This window comes from Seriola dumerili, unplaced genomic scaffold, assembly GCF_002260705.1.
Source record: "Seriola dumerili isolate Sdu_G_001 unplaced genomic scaffold, Sdu_1.0 BDQW01000056.1, whole genome shotgun sequence".
Lineage (NCBI taxonomy): Eukaryota > Metazoa > Chordata > Actinopteri > Carangiformes > Carangidae > Seriola > Seriola dumerili.
This window is the reverse complement of record NW_019174311.1, coordinates 4,379,293-4,402,928: the sequence shown is the minus strand read 5'-3', so window position 1 is coordinate 4,402,928 and position 23,636 is coordinate 4,379,293. Positions and strand designations below refer to the sequence as shown.

General features: G+C 44.2%; 1 protein-coding gene across 7 annotated transcripts in view; it reads left to right on the top strand.

Annotated features, from left to right (window-relative positions):
- Positions 1 to 23,636, top strand: part of rere (arginine-glutamic acid dipeptide repeats) — a 103,621-nt gene that overhangs the window by 48,580 nt on the left and 31,405 nt on the right. For 5 of the 7 annotated variants that reach the window (XM_022741494.1, XM_022741496.1, XM_022741497.1 and 2 more), the window contains exons 4-6: positions 15,093 to 15,198; positions 16,785 to 16,881; positions 18,933 to 19,037. In XM_022741494.1, the coding sequence (XP_022597215.1) occupies positions 15,093 to 15,198; positions 16,785 to 16,881; positions 18,933 to 19,037 (308 nt within the window). Of the gene's footprint in view, positions 1 to 15,092; positions 15,199 to 16,784; positions 16,882 to 18,932; positions 19,038 to 21,028; positions 21,176 to 23,636 lie in introns of those variants that run through there. The other 2 variants (XM_022741499.1, XM_022741498.1) reach the window with 1 other exon arrangement.

The window sequence follows — 23,636 nt, the reverse complement described above, 5'->3', positions numbered from 1 at the left end:
GCTGACATTCTGTACGTATGTTACAGCTTGACTCACTGCTAACTTTATCCATCCTCCATCTCTGAATACTTGTTGATCTAATGCAACACAACTGGCTCACATATGTTCATGCTTTGATCATGAAAGGGGAATATCACTGTTTAAGAGCGCTCATGTGCCATTTTTCTACAACAATGCGGTCTAGTCAGTTATACATGAACAAGAAAACCCTCTTCTAAACCCAGAAACCAAAGAACCAAGAGCCTTATCAGTCATGTCATCAAGATTTAGACACTGGAGCTGCTCCATAACCAACGAATAAAAGCCTTGAAGGGCTCACAACTCAAGCTTCTGCACTCAAATGAGGATTTTTAGTAGATTTTATAAAATCCTCTGAACCATAAAATGTACCATTACCCACACAGATTGACTGAGCACACTCTCTAACACAAAAAGATGATTGTTTTTGGTAGTGTGTACAGTAAAAAATGCAAACATATAATGCGTGGAAAAAAGAGCAGAAGAGCTCGACAAACAGGTTTTCCTGGATTTTAGCTAATGACAAATTTAAACAGGTCTTTCTTTGGACACAGAAGGTGGATTGTGTGATTTCCATTCAGTGCGTCACATTTCCGCCCGCAGTGGCTGTGACTGGTGTTGCATGTGCTTTGATGGGCGAGTCTAAATTGTGTTTGCCTGTCTGTCACCGCCAATGGATCACATGGGCTGAGGGAACCACAGCTGCGAGGGCTTGGAGACGCTTCACCACACTTGCACACACACTTCATTTATTCGACACATAGGTGTAGGTGCATTTTTGTGACTTGCATCCACACACAAAACATTGTACCCGTTATTATTTTTGCGTTGTGAAACCTTAAATCCTCTGTTGTGCTCACCGAAAACCATCCAGTGTAAACTTCTAAATTCTAATGCCATCCCCTCTCCTCGTCTGCTGTTTTGCAGCACATACCTCAGCCCCCATCTTCCTCCTTCTCAGCTCCATTCTCTCCCAAGCATCATCTCCACTGAGATTTCACGCTACTACCAGTTGATTTTATTGTTGCCTCGATCTGAAACAGTATGCTATGAAGAAATATAAACACTATCCACGATGGTAAAGACATTTCCTGGCATCAAAGGGCCGAGCGGTGCTATCCCCTCAGTAGCTGTATTCATTTCTGCTCCCGCCACGCTCAAACGCTCTTTGTTCTTCTCTTTATAGGAATGTACTTAACAGTTTGGCAGTGTTGTGTTTGTGAACAGAGGCGTCTTTGTTCCAGCAGACAGTTAACACTTGTGTACAGAGTAGAGGAAGGAAAGTCTGCGTTATTAAGCCTACTGTTAAATTAGCCTAAGCACTATCTTAATGAAATGATTAAGAAAATACAGACCTCCCCTAAGTCTCTCTTTTTGTACAGTTGTCAAATCCCCATGTCTTTTATCCGGTGGTTTCTCCTCTGCCCTGATACAGTTGTAAAGGCAAGCTGCTGTCCTGCATGGCAATCTGTGTTGGGAGCTTTATCTGACATGCTGTTTAATTCCTTCTCTTACTTGCTTTGGAGCTAATTGAAATAACCAGAGCATTTTAAATACTTTTTTCAGTCTTTATGGGACTGCCTGTGTGTTTATTGTAGGACTGTAGTCAGTTATATAGACTTTGACTGCAGCATCACGACAAGCTAACCTTGGGCTATTGAGCTTAAAAGCCCATTTATAGATCGCGATAATGCCCTCCCCATTTGAGGGTGAATAACTCTTTATAGGCTCTCATCATTTGCACTTTTCATATCTTATGGCATTCCCCTCCTTATTCCACTTACACTATTTCTCTTCAACTTCTCCTTTCTTGCTCTCCTCTACTGTCTGGTCTTTGTGATGAATCTTGTGCCTCAAGGCATTGTGGGATGGGGGGGCTGATTTAGGCCCCATTACTGATGGTGGCCCAGCACGTGGGCTTCTCCGAATCGGTTCACACACCAGGAAGAGAAGACAGAGTAAAAAAGAATAAATAAATAAATAAGTTCTCTCCCGTCTTCCTCCCACCTCTCCGCCTCCTACCTTCACCCTTCTCTCCAGGTGAAATGGAATGATTTAATGTGTGGCCCTGTCGGAGTGGGTAATGGAGTTGGCGGATGAGTGCGAGGGGCTCTCTCCATCAGCAAGTGGAGGGTGTGGAGGAGTGTTGGAGGTGATTGAGACCCCTGTCTGTCTAGGTGTGCTCCTTGTATAGACGGTGACCTCTCGTCCTCTCCTCCCTGCAGAGCCAAGATACACACTCTTATGCAAAACACACACCTCGTTTTTTCAGCGTGTGCACCACAGTGGAATTTGTGCTAACACTCTTCTATCTGTAGACTTGTGACAGGACCTGTAGGGGACTGATGGAGCTTGCTGTTAACAGATGGCTGACTGTCTCTTGGAATGCTTTTTGGCCCAAAACTTAATTTCTAAAGATGCCTCACTGGGTCATTGGAGAGGCTTTTAGATGAGTGATAATGAGACGTAATGTTATTTATTTGTCAAAGCACTTCTTTAGCTTTTTTGAAGCTGCTAATTGGGTGTTACATGTAAGTTAATTTAAGACTTTTCGTTCTTCAGATCACACAACTGAAATAAAGTCACTTTGAGCCTGTTGAAGAGGTTATATCGCAGTGCAATACAAGTACAAATTCGAACAGTGATAGGTACAGAGGGAGAATATTGATTACTACCATTGATCACACTCACACTGTCCTTGCTCTCCCCCCTTGTCTTTGTCTTTGTTTGGTCTGTGCTTACTCGTTAACATTTAACATGTTATAGAGCTCCATGCACAACACTCGCATTCAGTCCACCGCAGTATTGAGTCAAAGGCAGAGATGTTGCTTATTCTTAAGAGTGGGTTTAACAGCCGAGCTCTTGTGTGGATGGCTGCAAGACTCCAGCTTAATTCAGCACACAGCAGCAACTGGCCATAATTAGGTGCAAAGTGTTTGCTGCCACACCAAAATGCCATTTAAATGCCAAATGGCAGTGAGGGTGTGTATAATATGTGGGATCTCTGGCCTATTGCTTTAGACTCTCTGCTGGATTGTTGCTGCTGCCAGAAAGAGGTTACACAGAGATAAGTGGCTGTTCATGTGGCATCGGCCCACACTGCCCTTGTTAGCTCATCAGCTAGGACTCCCCATCCAAAACCTTTCGCACTCCACTGGCTATTGTTAGCAGAGATGCTGTCTCGTAACCAGGAGAGGGTTGGTATTTAACCAATTAAAGTGCAAGTGTGCACCGATGAGCCAACAGCTCCTGCTATTTGCACAGTTTAGGCAAGCTCAGCTGTTGGTGTGGAAATCCATTAATTAGGTGAGCTTTTTTTTTTTAATTCCAAATCTAATATCTCCTACAACTGTACACAGCTGATTTTGGCTCTTGATAAAGTATTTTGTCTGTGTAGCTCTGAGTCCCACTTTCAGCTGTTTCATTTAACTGCTTTGACTTTAGGAGGCTAGCTGCTAGTCTTCAGATGGTGAGCGCAGCACAGCAGGCCCTTATAAGGAGTGTGAATCAGCTCTGTGGAGGTTCTGCACAGAATCACAAGGTGTCTCGAGCCCACCTGTCAAGCCCCACCACAGCCATCTTTAGCACTACCCTGACAAAAACTGCCAGAGCGCAGCCAGCTTTATGCCATGCCTGCTGATATGCTATGCTAACATGCTATAACAACGCTATTTATTATGGAAATATGTCATGCCAAGTCTGAAATCATTGGTTGGCTTAAAAGAAAGAAGCAGTGTTTTCTCTGGGCTGGCGCAGCAGCCGCTGAGCTTTATACCCTTTAAAGTAAAGCAAGGCTACACATCCCCACATCCCTACCAAAGGTTCTAATGTCTGTGTGTGTGCCTGCATCAGTGTGTGTGAGCAGCCTGTGTAATCACTCCTAGCTGGCGGGCTCAGAGGGAGAGGTGGAATCAATGCAGTGGGCTATGAAGAGAGGAGAGAGAAAGGAAGAGAGGGAGGGAGGGGGCTGATCAATATCATAGCAGCAGGGTGGGGTAATACCCACTTCATGCAGCGCCGCCACAAACAGGGAGGATTGTGGGAGTGAAGTGGGGGACGCAGAGGAGAAGAACAGGAATAAGAGAGGAGAAGAGAGGGAGGGGCAACGGTAAAAAGATGCAAATCTCAGTGGCGCCGGTAAACAAGAGGCTTTGTGTCAATCACCAGATGAAGTGGCACATTTAGCATTCCCCTCTCTCTCTTAACCATTCCGACACTGTGGGGGGAGGGGGGTTGTTTGCTTGGCAGCCGCCCGCCCATTGGTCCGGGCCGGTGACGAGGTGTGGCTGCACGGTGATAATGTATGGGCTGTCATGGCAATGATATCCACTGTTTAAGAGAGTCATCAATAACCCCACCCTGTTGTGTTCCACAGACTGTTAGTCAATGTCTGCTGGATCATCCCATCATCAGCCTATCATATCACTGCGCACACACAATCTATTACAAGCATCCACTCTGTTACAAAGAGCCAGCTGTAAGAACACCTAATCACCCTCCACCCAAGGACAGGTGGATGTCAATCACACCACCACAACAGAGGGAGAAAAGGTGAGAATCTGCCAACAAAACGCACTGAGAGCCGACTAGCTGCACACACCAGCTATAGTACATAAAGCGCTCTCTTTATGCTGCCAGTGCTTTGTCGTTTGAGGTTGCGTGCACCCTACCAGATCTCATGCTGATGCTGATTGCATGGTATGGTGAACTGTGTCTCCTTTCTGCTTGATTTAACTTCAAAGCCGTGACTGCTCTGAGCCGAGCAGGCTTCACATGGCTGTTTAGAGCTGGGAGACAGGATGTGATGGCGGACAACTGAACTGTACACTGTAAACGGACACTTCCTCTGCGGTGGGTAGGAAGTCCCCGCCAAACCATATGGTCACACTGGGATGCACAGATCTTCTTCGTGTGTGTGTGTGTGTGTGTGTGTGTGTGGGGGTGCATTCTTTGGTTTTCCTCTCGATGACTTTCTGAATGTGTTGGTGCATTTATTCCTCTTCTGTTCCTGTGTATAGTATCTTTCCCTGAACATGCTGTTACAACTAATTACATTGACCCGGCCTCTTATCTAACACACCTTGCGGCCATTTTTTAAAGACAGAGGTAGATGTGTGTATGTGCGAGTCACCTTTCAGTGATGGTGGCAGGGGCAAGTGAGGGGTGAAAGTGAGGCGATAGGTGATTCGGAGAGAAGAAAGCACAGCCTCAGACAGCACTGACCTCTGTCTTTTTGTTCCTTCTGTCTTTTTTTTCTTCCACTCCTTCTCTCACTCATTGCGGGTAAACAGTCATCCCCCTCTCCTTACTGACAGAGTGAGCCGAGGCGAGTAATTCCCCCATCTACAGCAAAATCCTTTGCCTCCCCTACCCAGCCCTGGACGCTGCTGCACAAAGCAAATGCAGTCTGAGCCTGTGTGTGTGTGTGCGCGCGTGTGTGTGTGCGCATGTTCAAAGTATGCCTTTTGATTTACAGGCACACACACGGATAAATGGGCGGAGAAGGCTTTGATGTGCCTGGGTTGCAGAGAGTAGAGATGTTGGTGTGTTGTTCAACCTCTTTGTCTCGCGCTCTCTCGGTGGGCGCTCTGCCTGTGTGCATGTGCGTGTGTGTGTGTGTGTGTGTGTGTGTGTGAACGATAACCAATATGTTTGACACTACTCTCATCAACACTCAAACGTTTTTTCCATGTTCTGCTTTAGTGAGCAACCATGTGTGTTTTATGTGTTGTAGTTTAGAAAGTCAGCAGCAGAGGCATTGGAAGGGGCTGCAGTTTTAATTAGCAGGGATTAAAATACATTTTTTTTAAATCAGGACATGATATTTTCTGTCACCCATTGATCCAATATTGTACTGAATGTTTTCTTGGTACATTGTCATTATTGTGTTTATTAAAAATCTGAAAATTCAACAAATTTAAACAAAAATTGCAGACCATAGAAAGGAGCTATTCATAGATCAGTTTTACATTTCCATCTTCCTTTCACCTGTGCACTGACTTAATCACATGCAAAGTAAAATCCATCATGTCAGATTATAGCGTATATATAGGTGCCTAAAGTCACACAGAATGTGTTAAACCTGTGCAAAAGTGTCTAAAGTTGTATTTTTGCACTTAACAGCAGTTGTATTCACAGCATGTCTGCTTCATTAATGCAGCACAGTGTGTGCAAGGATTTCCATTGTTTCTGCCTTACTAAATTCAATCATTTATACCTTCTTGCACCTTTAATCTTGCTCTTACACAAGCTATTTATTAGTTTCAAAACATTAATCAGTTATATCTAATTAAAAAAGTAGTTTTGCCATTATACTTGTTTACGTTATCTTCTTAATTTACATTCTTGCCTCATTAATTCATTCTGCCTTCAATACCATGTACCCATTTGATAGTTTAAGATAAACAAAAGGCAATACTTCCTGTGATTTTTTTTTTCCCCTCACTGTAAGATGTGAAATCATAAATGGTGAGTTAATTGCGTTGGAAAAATGCATAAAAGTTCTATCAATAATACTATCGCAGAGTTGTGAACAATTCAACCTCTCCCAGTGTTTTTAAAATTGCCTTTGGACTTTATAACTGATACCAGATTGGGTTCATATGTTGTAATTATTGAATTGAGGCAGCAAAGCAGACGTGTGTTCCACTGTGACTTGATTTTCAGGTAGAATTAAACATGTTACAAATAGACTGTAATGTGGCTCGCTGACACTCACCAAAAAGTCCATCCATAAAAGTGCTACAATATGGCGGCTGTCATTGCCGGTCTAGACTAAGAGTCATGCAGTACAGCTCCTTCTTGCACTGGGCCAGCCTTGTTATTGTAGCTGTGTTGTCTACAATACATCTCTTGTTGCAGCACAGCAGGAGGCCGCCCAGAGCTTCTGGCCTGTGTGTGTGTGTGTGCACATGTGTTATAATCACATTCTTTCACAACATTCAGAATACAGTTGCTGCGAATAGCCTTTTTCATTCTGTGAGCTGTAACTGTATTTGGCGAAAGGCCTGTAACATCTTTAAATCTTTTGTTAATACCCATACGCATCTGATACTCTACTGCATTTGCATCCACGCTGATATATTGTAAAACGCATGGGTAGGTAATTTGCATGGGATTATTTGCATATTGTACAAAGCAAGCATGGCTGACAGACCACCCACTGCTCACCTAGTGTGGCATCTGGCTGAAACACAGCTTACATGATGTATTACTGATAGGGCCAGTGTCATCACTAGAGACTGAAAGACAGGCAAGGTCACCTTCAGACAAAGAGATAGGGGGGGGTAGAGAGAGACGGGGAGATGGATATCTTCAGAAGCAATGGCCAGATGAAACAATGCAATCAAAACGGGTTGAGCTTGTGGTGATATGAGCTCTTCAAGGCTGTCTGTCCAGTTTTACGCGCAGCGTTAAGATCTGTTTTTGCATTCTTCTGCTCTTATTTGCCTCCATCTCCGTTTGTGCAACGCCACTTCTCTCTCCTTAGTGTGTGTTTGTGTTCTTACACGGAAACCGTTGTAAATTTGTGTGAGTATGCGGAAATGAGCTTTGGTGTGTGTGTGTGTGTGTGTGTTAGAAGTATCATACATATTTCTATTATCTGTGTATCAATGTGGGCTGACCATATAGACCAACACATAGACACACACACACACACACACACACACACACACACACACACACAGCCTCTGGATTTTTCTATGTCTCACACACACACACACACACATACACACACTCCCTATAGACAGTCCTCTGAAGGCCTGACAGGTGCTCTTACATAGAGAAGACCTCCAAAGAATTCACACACTATTCCTATTTTACCAGCTCTCCATCATCCCTCTCATAGCACACACCCCATCAGTCTTTGAAGTGGCACACACCTGAACACACACCTTTGTGACTCCCCTGTGAGTTGGTGAGGACTTGTACTACACCCACACCACCCTTCACACATATATATCCTACCCATGGCCAAATCTTATTTGCTTTTCACATGTATTATTACTACTGTATTAACCTACACTTTAGCATCGAAGTTAAATCTCCATGTGTATGTGTGTGTCTGTGTGTGAATTATAACCAGGCGGGAGATCGATTAGCATTGGCTTAAGCAAGCCTTCTCATTTCCTGTCTTCCATTACAGCGCTCAATCAGCCCACAACTCCTTCTCTGCCATACCCTGCTCAGGAGGCTGCCACTGGCAGTTGTACACACACACACACACACACACACACACACAGGGTCCGGATTAGCTGGCTTGGCAGACATCCAATATGACAAGTCCACACACACACACACACACACACACACACACACACACACAGAGCTTGATATTCATATCCTTTTTGCACGCCCCTCTCTGTGAGCAGTCCCCCCTCTCTTCCTCCTCAGCAGTAGTCCAGTCAGTTTTAGTAAGATGTCTTATTAGCTCACGAGGCTATGCTAACAAGGCAAAGCTAACATAATGGATCACAGGCAAACAGGCTTCCAAACAAAACATCAGACCGTTTAAACACTCTGCACAAAACAAAGGAAGCCTGTGTCGCCCAAAAACGTCAGCATTCCTCAGTCTTTGTGTGTGTGTCTGTGTCTAACTCTGAATCCTGACTCATGGGTATTACCTTGAGACCGGGCAAGTCTCTGCTCTCAAGAGAACATCCAGGGCTATACGCAAACACACACACACTGGCAAACACACTAACACACACAGGAAGCCAGGTATCAAAGCGAGATGGCTTTGAAGCGGCTAAATGAAAGGCTGAAGGCAGAAATGACAATGTTTTCTGGCAGGCTATAACTGTATGTCTGGCTGAGAGGGAGATCTTGGAAAATAAAGTCAGTATTATGATCTGAACACCCAGATATGAGCTCTCCTAACCGCCTCCATCTGTCCTCGCACAGCCTGCGTTTGAAGTCTCACTTGGATCTGCATTCTAGTCTATACCCTGCTAGTGCTGCAAGGATTTCTGACTGTGTTCTCAATATAAAAAAAACTGTATTTGTGTGTAGCCTAACTCACTGAACACAAGTTGTCAGGTCCTTTGTGCTCCTGTGTCTGTGTTGTGCACCTAATGATCATCATTATTCTTTATATTTATTCTTTATATCCTGTTTCCTTTCGCCTTCACAGCGTTGCTCTCTGTACCGTCACTTAACTCGTCTTAAATTTCTTGGCTAAAAACCGCTGTGCAGCAGAAGTGTGTTGGAGGCAAAGACAAATATTTAAGTTGGACACAGCCTGGCTATTTTATGGAGCGAGCAGCCGAGGCTAGTGTTCTCCATTCTCTCCGCCCCGCTCTGTCTAGAAGGAGGGCAATGCGGTCGTCATCATGTATTTTTCTTATTATTTCTGCCATTAATTTACTTTCTCCCACACTGGGCCCCATTTGAAATAAAGGAGAGATGAAACAAAGACTGGTGCAATTAGCCCTGTTTGTTATCAGCATGGAGTGAAGCAAAGTGTTGGATGAGCCAGACCTCAGATGTGGCAGTCATGTGTGCTGCTTGTGACTCTTTAGTGTATAAAGTATGCCTGTGGTTGGCAGTATGATCCACCAGTTGTGGCCCTCAGCCCTCAAGTCTTAATTAGTATCATCTGTGAGCTCCACGTGACTCAACCCCTCTCCTCTTTCTCTTTCTTCTCTCCGTCTCTGCCACCATCACTCCTTCTGCCTGGATGACAGGAGGACCTGTTAGATGTGTTGGTGTATGCCGACAAATTGTACAGTGACACACATCTGTCATAAAGTGATTTATGTGTGTCTGTTTGATTCCTTGAAAGGGGGTTTTAAATTTATGACAGGCATGGACGCTCATGTTCAAAGGCGCACACACGGCACACACACAAAGAGCAACAAGAGCAAATCTGCCCACTTTGAAACGGCTAATGCTCATCCAATCCAATATGGAGCCGGGCTGACAGATGGGCCCAGTGTGTTCAAAGCAGAGGGCGCCGATTTAATATCCAAACAGGTCAAGCCAAAGAGAGAGACACCCCTGTGTAGGCACGGTGCAAAGGTCCTGCCAGCACCACCGCCACAGCTGGGACTCACCTCACCTCCTCCCTCCTCCCTCTGCCTCCCACACTCTCTCCATTTGTTCTTGTTGCCAGGCGGGGAAGCAGACTGTGCACAGTTCCTCCTCACAAACCTTGTAATCAGCATTCGTTTAGTGTTATTATATGTGCCTAAGAGAATGAAGCTTGAGGGGCAGGTTGTCCTTCCTTCCTCCAAGTAGCCAAGTGCTCACTGTGAAGCCCATAAGGAGAGGAGGATTGCAGAGTGGAATCCTGCTGCTGCTGGCTCTGACAGCCTGATTTAGAGGTGCTTTCTCTTACCTCTGACACTGAGTCCCAGCCTGCCCTGCTCTACTGCAGGGTTGGGAGAAGAATAGTGGTGCTTATCCTGAAAGCCTGTTATTTGTGTGTGTGTGTGTGTGTGTGTGTGTGTGTGTGTGTGTGTGTGTGTGTGTGTGTGTGTGTGTGTGTGTGTGTGAGAGAGAGAAAGAGCAGAGAGTGCATGTCTCTTGTATGTGTTTGCTCACACAGCATGCTGGCATTTCTTTTTAACAACCTCCTTTGTCAGTCACTGAGATGTCGAAGATTGCGTGAGCACAGCAGATCTCTTGTACCTCACCAGTGTATGTTCACACACACAGTGTGTGTGTGTGTACGCGCACGCATGTGTGTTCTGTCGTCCAGATGGAAGTGCTTATTGAGTGCTGGTGTGCTGGCAGATCTCTCTGTCTCAGAGAGAGCGGGAGAAAATAAGTGAGAGAAAGAAGGAAAATGAGGAAGAGAGAAAGCCGAGTGGAAAACCCTTCCAATCAGATCCATCATCTTTGTGTGTGTGTGTGTGTGTTTATGCGAGTGTATGAGTGATCTTCCCAGCCAGCTCTTCCTGCCTGCCTCCCCTCTCTAATCTTATCATGTCGGAGCAGCAGATTAGTCCTCCTAGATCTCATCTCTGCCTCCAAATGCCACAATCAGCCTTTTGTTCTTTGGTTGTGCTTACTCTCCCCTGGCGGCAGGCAAGGTGAACACTCCCACAATCCGCCCTCCATACCATTTTGAGCCTCCGCTTGTCAATGTCACACAGCTACCAGTCCTGATCTGCCATACCTGAGCCTCCCCTGCCCCTGGGGCGCTAGCTAACTAAGCTGTTAGCTCAGCAGCCTGCTAGCCTAGCTGAACTGCTTGACATTCCTGGCTAACACTGAGCTGTTGCTGCTGCTCTGTTTGACCTCTCCCTCTTTCCTCCCTCCCTCCCTCCCTCCCTCCCTCTCGCTCGCCGTCTCCTTTGTCTGTGTGTTTGGGATCTGTCTTTCCTTCCTTACTTCTGGCTGCCACCTTCTGAAGGAAGTCATAGATCCTGGTTGCTGATGTCACCAGTGAGGGGAGGGAGGGGGGCGTCACTAACAGGGTTAGCAGAGGAAGAAGAGAGTGTTTGAAAAGCAGAGAAAATAAACAGAGGTTTCCTGTTAACGAGGTGCACTGGGGGCCTGTCGTGTGGGAGCGGGAGGGTCTGGTTTTGTTTAAAGCAAAGCTCTAGTGTTACAGTGTGAGGAGGAGGAGGAGGAATAGGGCATTAGCTTTGAGGGTTACAGGTTGTAACAACGTTCCCTTAGTTTTGTCACAGCTCGGTTTGGCTGCAAGGCAATGACCGTGTTGTGAAGGCCACTGTGATCAGATGTGGGAGAAAGTGGGCGCTCGCTGCTGCTGCTGTGCACTCTACCAAATATCGGAGGACTTACAGGAATAGTTGAGCGTGTTAGCATTGGTTTTGCATTGGAAAGCACTTTGTTGATTTCACACTCTCTTACTTGAAAACACGGAATTAATCCCACACTCAGTCTTTTTAATCTTTTCAAGTGTATACCTCTACAGATTTCCTCCCTCAAATAAGAGCTGGTTTCTTTTCAAATTTAAAGCCTTTCCTTGTAAAAAGGATAGTCTGCCCTCTGTATTTCCCTCTTCCCCCCTGGTCTTTGTAGTGGTGTGGTCATACACAGAGGCCCCAGCTCCAGAGTTGACTGCACACATGCAGCCACACAAAGAAAACTGCACAGCCATTATGGATCCAAGGGGCCAGCCACATTTAGCTAGTCAAAAGGGAGAATTAACCGACTCGCACAATGCCTGGTTTGTCTTGGCTGCTTTTAGAAAAGCATTCATTTACTTTTTATTAACAGAGATGCATTTTGGAGTCATTGTAAAAGAAATGTACTTTTAAACCTTGTAATATTTTCCAACTTACTGTTAAGCGCTGGCCCTCATATAATCAGACCCCTTTGTGATGCGTGTGCCCAAGAATGCCACAGGCCAGGCTGAGCCACTGGAGGGAGGGGAGGTACCATTGTGTTCAGCCCCAAAGCATGACTCTCAGATTTATATCTCCTCAGTGGATAAAGGGGTAGCCTTGTACCCTGGGGGTTTCAGTAAAGCAGGAGGAGGATAGTTGTAATTTTAAGTCAGAGGAAATGAGAAGGTCTTGCTCCTCCTACTTTAATCCAACCGCTTTCTCTCTCCTCCTTTACCCCCCCTCTATCTCCTTTGCTGTGCTTCCTTGCATTTTCTTTTTTCCTTTCCTCTCGTTTCATTTCTTTCTCTCAGTGTGGGTTAGTAAGTCTTTTGGCCTCTCCGCAGTGAGCAGCATTCCCAGGGTTTAGGGCCCAGGAGGAGGGAGGGCAGGGCCATGTTTAGCCTCTGGCAGGACAGACAAAGATGGCTGACATTGTGCGGGGCTCAGCTCTCTACAGGCAGCGTGGAATGTCTCTAATCAATTCAGCATTGTGGTTCCCTCTCATATGTTCTCTCTCTGTCATTTTCTATAGCAGGCTTAGCAAAACCCAGACAATACAACTAGTAGTTGGTGTGGCGACTCTGAGCTGTCTATCATCCCCCTTCATTTTCTCCTTGCGTTATCTACTCATTTTTCCACCCTGCATGTTTATAGAATTGTGATAATTGAAAGCTATGCTTCACTCCCACTACGTGCTCCATATGTTGCACTCTCAGTCTTTCTCTCCATCTCCCTCCCTCTTTTGCCTGAGAGGGCTTAACGCCGCTGTGAGCTTCTAAACAGCAATCTGCTCTGGAGAGCGGCAGCTACTCTGTAGTGACAAGGATACTGATGATAGCTGAAGTAACATTCGCTCTCTGCTTTGGTTCGTTTGGTTGGTTTAAAATAATGCAGGCTCATGAATAAGGTGTAAAACCTGTGTGTGTGCGCATCTTTCTGCCTGCTTGTGCTTTCTCTTTGCATCAGGCTCTGAAATCCCTTTGATTTTTTTGGTTTTACAGGCAGAAAATGAAATGTGCGGGTAGCACACTAGCAGCATTTACAGTCTCCTTAAAGTATTAATTATGTATAAGCACCGGATAACTACTCATACTGCTGTGGCAGGCAGCCTGTTAATCTAGAAGGCAACAGTGTCTGTACACTGGATAGACAAGAGGTTCGGATGGGTGGGCTAACTGCTGCGAGGGGGAGGGACATGACGTCATTGCACACATTTCTTCTCACACAGTATATCTACGTGTTCGGGGGGGGCTCAGTCCATCAGTATGGCTCTGTTTAATCACAAGCAAAGTGTGTGTGGTTGTGTGATGTTGCATGCACACTCACACAATCATCCAGAGCAGTAAATGAAGCTGACTGACTGCGTGCCAGCTGCTGTTTAACACGTCCAGGCTCACTTACTCACTCATTCCTCCTCCCTGCTCAAGGTTGGAGAAGGGGAGGAACGAAGGAGAGAAAATGGTGGAGAGGTAGTGGAGAGGAGGGTTGGAATGAGAAAGGTGGAGGAGGGAGGGAGAGAGGGAGGAAGGAAGGAAGGAAGGAAGAGGAAGGAATGGAGAGAATTGGAAAACCAGAGGTGGGCTTGAGGGTTTAGGGAGGTGATGATTTGCTTGGCTGCGTGTGCTCAGTCTCCTCCCCAGTGACATAACAGAACAATGTACTGTAAAGGCTTTAAATATCTTTACCCTGACCTCATGTTCCTGCACGCTCGCACGCGCGCACACATACACACACATACACACATATACAGTTAAGAGCCTGGAAAGAGCGGATGTTAAACTGTCTGTCTTAGATTACCATAGACTTTTCCCCCGTCTTCCATTTTTTCCATATGCTCATTTCTCCTGTACTCTGTGGGTGGTGTCAGTGGTGGTGCAGGTGTCTCACTTGGTTAGTTCAGTGCAGTGCAGTGCAGCCAAGTCACTAATAAAGATGGCTAGGGCCAATAGGATTGTGTCGCAGTCCAGCACCCGGCCCAGCAGTCTCTCTAATGTTCTTTTCAAACCACTGTGACGGTCAGTTGGGCTTATGTGAAGGCACAATAAATATTTTATAACATGAAATGAAAACTGTATTTTGCCCTTTTCATCCCTCACCTCAGTGCTGGCCTCAGTTTCTACCATTTTCTTCCCACCCCCCCTTTTTCCTTCCCTCTCTATTTTTTCATTAACTGGTCCTAGAAAAGCTCTCTTCTCACCTCAGTGCTGCCACTTGCTGGTCATCTAGAGAGTTACAGACCTTTGCTGACTTGCACTTTATTGGAAAGCCAGTAGGTGGCAGCACTTAAGGAGGAGAAAGTCTAAAGTATGGTAAAAAGATACTGTACCTGTGCATGAGTAAATTAAAAGTATGTTGAAATCATTTTAAATGTGTTTATTTAAAGGCTCATTTGAGTATTGTCATCAAGTGAAGAGAAACCAAGGCAGAGAATCGATTAATGATTTTAGATGATTTATTTAGATGGCAAAAATAGAACAAATATCCATCCCCCTCATGGTTCTTTTCTCTCCATATGTCCCCCAGCAACAACCATCCCATTGTTTACTTTATTAAGGCTCTAAATGCTCTGCGATCCCTTTTTAATTGACTTGGTCTCTGCATGCTTCTTGGCATCAGCCGGTGTGAGGCACAAACGGTGCGTCTGCACAGTATCAGTGTTTGCCAAGAGGCCAGTTCCTGACGTCATAATCAAACCAAATGATGTCTGTTTATCTTAGCATGGGATCTCTCTTTTTGTCTCCTGCTTATTCGCTGTGTCTCTCTGTGTTGCAGAGTAAACGGGACCATCTGTTGATGAATGTGAAATGGTACTATCGCCAGTCAGAGGTGCCCGACTCCGTCTACCAGCACCTGGTGCAGGATCGCAACAATGAGAACGGTGAGACTGCCGTGCGTGCACTGAAGCACAGCCACACTTGTGCATACATACAGTGCACACACTCACACACAAATGTGAATACACTTACTCGCTCTGTAACACAACACTCGGTTTCTCTCCTTCACACACACGCACACGCGCACACACACACACACACACACACACACCTGCCTCTGCTCCCCAGACTGTTAAGGGATATAAGAGCTAGCTGTGAAGTTGATTTCATCCACGAACCAGAAGACAGTGTCCCAGGCAGCTGAGCCAATCCCATGGCTCTGTGCTGTTCCCCGGGTAACACTCCTTCAGGCCAGACAGCAGAACTGTCAAGTGTTAATAACCCACAGTGTCATGTGGCCCTTGAGCACACACGCTCAACACCATCAGTGCTAGTGGTCTCATCACACTCAAACACATACACATCCACAGGAACATAAGCGCGGTCACTGTTTTAGTAACTGAATATTATGTCCTGATGAGAGAAAGGAAATGTCACAGAGAGAAATAAGATTTCATATTCATTTGTAATAGTTGGAACAATCAGTTCATAATACTTCATTAATATGTTCTCAGTCCGTCTTTGAGTCTTACCTAAAATACTGTCCCACACATGTTGACTTGAATGTCTTTGTTGTACTTGGCTGATGTGACAGAAAGGACTCAGTGTTCTCACTATGAATAGTTTGTACACGTACAGATACTCACAGTTTGACTTCAATTTTTATTTATTTAGGTACAGACTCTTAGGTGTATTTTTCTTAAGAATGCTTCTATTCAAGCTCTGTTTAGAGAAAAAGGAGGAGTGTGTACACAATCTCACAACACACAGTCACCTGTTGACACATCTTGTTAGCAGTTGGCAGTACTCGTTAGCTGACACGCACCTACTGGTTGAGCTTTTCTCAGTTTGCCACACAGAATCAGTCAACTCTAAATGTATACTGACTAAAAACAGCCTTGTGAACAAATGCGTATGCAGTCACAGTTACAACTGAACACCCTGTTATACTGTTTTCCCTTTTTATAGTAATCCCAGTATCTCTTGTGTCAGAGGAAAGGCTTTAATTCAGGTTTGTCATTGAGGTTATCAGACAAACACCACGTATGCTGTTCCCTCCAGAAGCTGTTTCAGTGCAACTCGACACTGTGCTATCTGCAGGTCCTCGCAGCTGGGACTCGGGATTATTAGAATTGATGTCACAAGGCCGCAGTACAGTGGCCACAGCACGCAACAACTCAGGTCATTTGTCAACGACGAGCCCCGGCTCGTTGTTGGTACTGCTGATGCGTCTTAACCCCCACAAGGGTCATTTCACTAGAGAACTGAACATTATGTCCTCTCCTTAGGGAACCGCACTTTATTGGCTTTATTGAATTATTTGGCATAATATTGACCTCCACAGAGGTACTTGTTACTTTGGGTGGAGGCACAACTGTGCTCATGATTTTATTAGTGAGTTCAGATACCCAAGCTACTTTATCTCTGCTCCCTCTCTGTCAGAGATAAATGAGTTAGGTAGTCTTTAGCATTTTATATATATATATAATGTAAATGTATATTCACTGAACCTGTGTTTTCCTTCCTCCAGACTCTGGCCGGGAGCTGGTTATCACAGACCCAGTGGTCAGGAGTCGAGAACTCTTTATCTCTGACTATGTGGACACTTATCATGCTGCTGCTCTCAGGTAAACAAACACAAGTACACATATATCCACACACACACACACACACACACACACACACACACACACACACACCAGCAGCTTTATATTCTAAGCTGTGATAGAAGATAGAAGCTGCACTTTGTGGAAGCACTTTAAGTTCCCTACAGGTTTCTCTTACACTCAGTGTCCAGCAACGGTCCAGCAACATTGCAGCTGCTGAAATTGCAATGCTTGTATTTATAGTACAGTACTCAGCTTTTATTTGTGGTGTTTTGTTGCATTTGTCTATTGAGTTCACTGTTGTTGCCTTAGCTGAAAACAATCCCAGTTCTGTGACTATGAGAATTCTTTGATATAAACTGAACTGAAAATAATTCTGAAGTTTTATCACAGTAATAATTAATTATATTAAGACTTGAGTTTTATTTCTATTACCTTATGGCACCATGTTCTGTGATTTTAAGTCTGGATATTTTAGTAATCCATGTGCATTATTGGCATGTCTCTGCACCTTGTATGATTACAGTAGAATTTTCTTACATGAAAAAATATTTTATTTTCACTGATCTAAGCACTGTTACACCAACAATTCATTCTTCAAGCAAATACTGTTGTTACATACTCAAACAGACTACTGACTAACACCATCTGTGTTTTGCGGGTTATATCACTGTTATGAAATCCTTGGCTCCTGTGAACCAGATTCAGACAGAAAAATACCCCTAATTCGACATGCTGATGTATTTTTCTGAACAGGGGCAAGATAGTATTAGTACTACATTATTCCTGTGTTTCTATCAGCTCTCCATGAACCAATTCTAAAAGGCATCACAGCAGTATTTGTGTTGTTCTGATAGTAAATTGCTTTGTAGTGTCAGTAAATCACAGGTAAGGGAAAACTCCTAAACAATTGTTGAAAGATTCAGACGGGAGAAATGCAAGCACACAGTGATGTCTAGATCATCTTCATTTAGTCGTACAGTGCATTACACATTGAAGCTTCGTCTTTAATTACTCTTATACAGTTGTATTTAATATGTACAACATTGTCGCATTTGTATAAATTCAAAAGGAAAAGCTTTACTGCTCTGAGCAGGTGCTGCCAAAATAGACCCGATGTGTAAAGATGTAAAGCAAAGAATGAGTCACATGCCTCACGCTGCCTTACATTTGAACGCTGATTAAAAGGGCTCTCTATCAACTCCCCCATACACATACCTGTTGTGACATGAGCCTCTTTAGAAGAAAGCTGATGGCACTCACTCACTGCGTAATGTCAGGAGGAACGCACACAGGCTTGATTATTTTCTTGCTCTGAAATCATATACTCTGTGTCCCTGCCTCAGTCTCTTCATCCATTCCTGGCTGACCACCCTTCCCTCCTCTCCCACTTCCCTTTCTCTTTAACCAAAACCATGTGTGAGCAGCACGGCGGCAGGCAGTCAAAGCCATTTCTTACAGAAACCACTGATTTCAGGGCAAATTAGCTGCAACTTCTCCAACACAGAGCACCCTTTGATTTGACTTACTCTCCAGGCTTTAGATAAACGGGAGGGAATTCCAGTGGGATGCTGTAATGCCGCAGCTCTCTGAAGACGGCCCTCCTTAGCACCCGTTAATCTTTTCGGAGGGAGGAGCTGTTTCTCTGCAAGGCAGCCCAGGCTCCATATGCCTGTGATGTCTGTTATTTTGATAAAGCCAGACACCAGGGTGCTGGAAACAGGAAATGGTATTAAGATGTGGTCAGAGCCTCGGTCCTCTCAGCTCACTGGGGGGTAATTGTGTCGGGCGGGGAGACAAACAGGTTGAATTCCTGTCCAGATCTCTGCGGCGTCTGTCTCTCATACCTGAGCTGCAGCAGATGAGGCAGAGCTGACATGTTCAGCTGGTGTTCACAAGTTCGGCAGCCAGAGTCTGATATCTCACAGCAGAGTCAGCAGGTAGTGACAGGCACTAGATACCTGCTGCTGTATTTGTCACCTCCAGTGGCTGAATGCCATAAAGGCTTCTAATTCAGGCTATTGTATCACATAGTTGTTTCTGTCTAATAAAGCTTGTCTTTTCTCTCACAGGGGGAAATGCAACATTTCCCATTTCTCTGACATTTTTGCTGCCAGGGAGTTCAAGGCCCGCATTGACTCCTTCTTCTATATCCTCGGATATAACCCAGAGACCAGGTGAGGAGCATTCTCTTCAGTCACTTCCACTGATACAGCACCTTTCCTAATCCTCTGCACAACACTGACATCATTTAATTGAAATAGGACTGAAACTAATGGTTATTTTCATGATTTTCTCAAAATGGTGAAAAATACCCATCACAATTTTTTGCACTCAAGAAACTGCTTCTTTTTTTTTTTCCCTGACCATTATAAAACGTAAAGCCATTACCTATGGCTGGAGAGTTTGCTGACATAATACAGCTAACATGATGAGATGATGATGATAAAGATGAGGCAAGATGTTGCTGTTGTATCACAGAAATGACCATATAATATATCCCTAATTAGACTATTGTTTCATGTCACCAATAAGCACATTCAAAATTCCATCAACATTTTGTGATATTTGCTTTTCAGTGTCACACGCAGCAGCAAAATGTTACTAAAAAGAATGGAACATTTTCTTTTTAGCACAGGAGATGAATATAGAAGTAATTTTTCATTAGTCATGAGATCTCTGCTTTTTTGGCTTTGATTACAAAGTGGTACATCTAATGACGCCGTCTGCTCATTATTGCTGACAATGTTATCAGTGCACAAAGAATGGTCCTAATGTGGTGTAATTATGGGAATGAGCCAGGGAAACCCCCATGGCTTTATAATTGTTTTGGGCGTTTGTTGATATTTGTCAAATTGCATGTCAACTTTTAATTACTGATCTTTTGCGTTAAAAATAAGATTGGGATGGAAAATCTACAAGGAGCTCATCAGTTGTATTTGAAGTGATTCGTTTGATCAGGATGAAAGGCCGTCTTCACAGAAGACATTTTGACACGTCGCAGTAGGAAAAGTACGGTTGTGAATAATAACATGAATGATTATTGAATTTAGCTGCTTCAGTTTCAGGATCCTGGTTTTGTGGTTGCTGGCTCACTGTCAAGGCTTACTGGGAACACTGCCATCGTTAATGTTATTAGTAACACCTATATGCTTTTCCTACAATGACAAGTCAAAACATCTGCTGTGAAATATCTCATTTGTTTCATCACGTCTAGTGGCATCACTGATTATTGGTCCTTTTTGTGAACTATTATTATTAATATTGCTATTGCAGTACTACTAATATCAATAATAACACATCATCTTGGGGTTATCAGTTCAATTTACTATGACTATAGTATTAAAATTTCAATTTTAGTTTGATAGTTTATGTTCTTCTATGTATTTTAATTTTGTATGAGAGAGACATTTTTTAACTTGTCATAAATTATCTTTGTCAGTTGGCAGCATTGGGAAATGGTTAAATAGCCTTCACAATAAGTGTTAAATTCATTATTAGAGTAGGCAACATTTTAGTGTGTTCTTGTTATGCTCAAATACGAACATGAATAGAGGCATACGTTTTTAATATTTAAACATATTTTGTCATGGACATCTCATAATTTACCTCTCTATCATGATGGTTTTTATTAGTTGTCCCTCCACTTTGACCCAAATATACACAAAGGATGACTTTGTCTAAAGCACTTGTAGGACATGTTTGTTGGTTATTGCACATGATGAGCTGTTGAATTAATTTAGGTGCTTAATAGATATCGGTGAACCGGCATTGTAATAACCCTCCAGTGGTGTTTGGAGTCTCACGTGTAGCAGTGACAGCTGGCCTTGTTATTGGCACTGAGGGTTGCCAGTTGGGAGCCCCCTCCTTCGGGGCCCTGTTCAGTCTCAGTCTTCCCCTCCCTCCCTCCCTCCTCTGATCGTTTGGTATTCTGAGCGGGGTGTCTGCAGCCTTGCAATTTCACTCTTGTTTATTATGGCGCTGACATACGAGGAGAGATGAATTCCGTATCCTGCATGCGTGTCTGTCTGCCTCTGTGTGTGTCTGTGCGTGTGTGCGCTTGTGTGAGGTCGCAGCACATGCTCAGTAGTGTCTATAGAGAAGCGAGCCGAGCTTGCGACGCTGTACGTGCAGGCTGAGGTCACAGCACAAGCTCAGTGAATACCTCTCCGGAGCGAATGCGTGGTTCTCCATTTTGAGCACCTAGAAATAGGTGGGAGAGGGGAGTTAATTCCAACGAGCATTATACACACAGTGTCACCACCCAACCTTAGGGCTCGATGTCAGAAATGGACGATTTGTTCAGTCCCCGGAGGTAGGTTTGCGATCATATTCTCGTGCTTTCTCGTGCCGTTATTAGTTGCTGCGCGAGTGTCGGCTCGACTTATTTTCCTGAGTCGCATTCCTGCTGCCTGACAAAACTGTGCGAAGCTGTCCGCGTCACTGTCATTATGTTATCCCACTGTGTGTGTGTGTGTGTGTGTGTGTGTGTGTGTGTGTGTGTGTGTGTGTGTGTGTGTGTGTGTGTGTGTGTTTGTGTGTGTTTGTGTGTGTGTGTGTGTCGGGGAGCGCTAAAGCGAGTGTGCACATTGTGTCGGTAGACAGACGCTTGAATGCTGTTGAACACACAGGCTGTCACTGCAGATAGCATACCGTTACGCGTATGCGCGTTTACCGTCGCATCACTCCTTTATTCATATGTTACCTTCAGAGTCCCAATGAATGCAAAGTGTTGACGATACACCCGCTTGTATGATGTTGATAAATGTGCACGCAGCGTGGTTATATGACGGTAATAAGAGCAGGAGAGGCTACCCCTGGCTCCATTTTGCAGCTCCTGTTTACAGTCGGGATGACATGGCGTATGGAGCATCACAGGGCTGCACACAAAGCTCCGCCGGCTCTGTCGCCAGCTGTGATGTGTGCACGCTGCTTGTTGTGGTACTTAAATACCATGAAGTTGGGTCTGTTTTTGCTGTGCTGCAATTATGTCAGTGTGCCACAGACGCGCTCTGTGATTGGCTGGAATTGATGGAGGGGGCGGGGTTATCCTTGATTGCACACACAGACACAGACCCACACACAAAGTTGACCAGACTGTCACGTTGTTGTTTTGGTTTAATAAGTAAGCCTGTAATTACTTGACAGGATTGAGTGCTAATGCCGAGTTAGATTTGAACTTGTTGTGTGTATCAATTTGGCATGTTTTACATTGTTTATTGTGTGAGGCAACAGGCTCCAGCAGCTTATTAGAGAAAAATGAAACATTATTACTAGGCACAGTATTATAAGGAATACTTTGAGTGTAACAGTGAAAATAATGCTTTGAAGATATATGCCTTTCTTATCTATATTAATTGTCTGCAAATTAAAATACAGGCTTCTCAGTCATTTGTTTTTCCAGCTGGGGCTACAAGAAAAAATAATAATAAAAGGGTGTTTTGCAGGTTGTGTCATTATTATTAACAAAGGCCTAATTTTATCACATACTTGTAAGTACTTTTTTTGTTCAGTAGGCTGTCTCTGTTCAAGTATACCTGAAGTCTTCATGGAAACTCCTGAGAGCTTCTTGCCTCAATATATCTGTATTTTGCCTCCTCTCTCAGAATCCTGTCTGAACGTCAACTGCCAGTTCTCAAACACACTGTTCTTATTGTGGTGCGCAGGTCCTCATTTGTCATCCTTACAGCCTCCTGCCAAACATACCGTTGACCTGGCCAACTGTGCATTGTCAGAAACGCGTTTGTAGAAGTTTCTCTCAGACCAGACTCATACTCGCTCAGTTTATTATATATATATATGTTTTCTTATTCGGGAGACTAAACGTTCAGTATTGTAGATACAAAAGTATCTATACAAGCATAGCCTATGAGACATTCTGTGGGTTAGTAAAAAGCAGAATGAAATATTTCCTTGTTTCAAGCTTCATTCATCTCTAATAAAGCCAAGGCAATAGTTTAATTGTTGATTCCACATTGCTTACTTCTAATTCAACCGTTTTCATTCAAATAATAGCACAAGAAACCTGGCTTAAATAAGGACTGAAGTCTTGTGAAATCATTCTGAAACCTGTAAAAAAAAAAAAAATAAAAAAAATTGTGATGACGCAGGAAACTTCTATATTTTATTTTTATCAGCACTGTTCATTGCTTTGGGTGTTTGTAGTCTGCCAAGTTCTGATTGCTTTACATTTAGTTTGTCTTATCTGCTGAGAATGTTTGTAATAAAATGAAATGAAGTATTTCGACATGTTCTGGAGCAGCAGGCAGTCCTGGCAGGCTCAGGGGTCATTCACTGCAGCTGAAATTCAGTTTTTGGCCTGTGTTGATATCGTCTGTGCCAGTGCTTCTGTCAGCCATAGTTCATAACAGTATGGATTACCCCTCTAATCACTCTCTCCTGTCTGAGAGGCAGTCTGTTAAGAGAGGGGAAAGGGGAGTTGGGTCAAATATGCCCCCGTCATAGGGTTTTGTGGTTGGAGGTCTGTAAAGAGACCAGAGGGCTGTGGCCTCTTAGGTTTCCACCAGGTCTGCATGATGGAGTGCGAGCTTCTCTGGGTGCAAATCACGCTGACAGATTCTGGGCCGCCCCACGCTCGGCTGTATGAAAATCGGCGCTGTTACCTAGGCAACAGAGGGAAAGGCTTTTCAAAAGGAACATCTTGTCATTTTCTTTAATCCATTGCAGCTGGAGATTCGGAACACTATTATTAAATTGCAGTTGCTATGGCTACCAACGTTTGTACCAGCAGCCGTTTCCGAGGCTCTCGCCTTGCA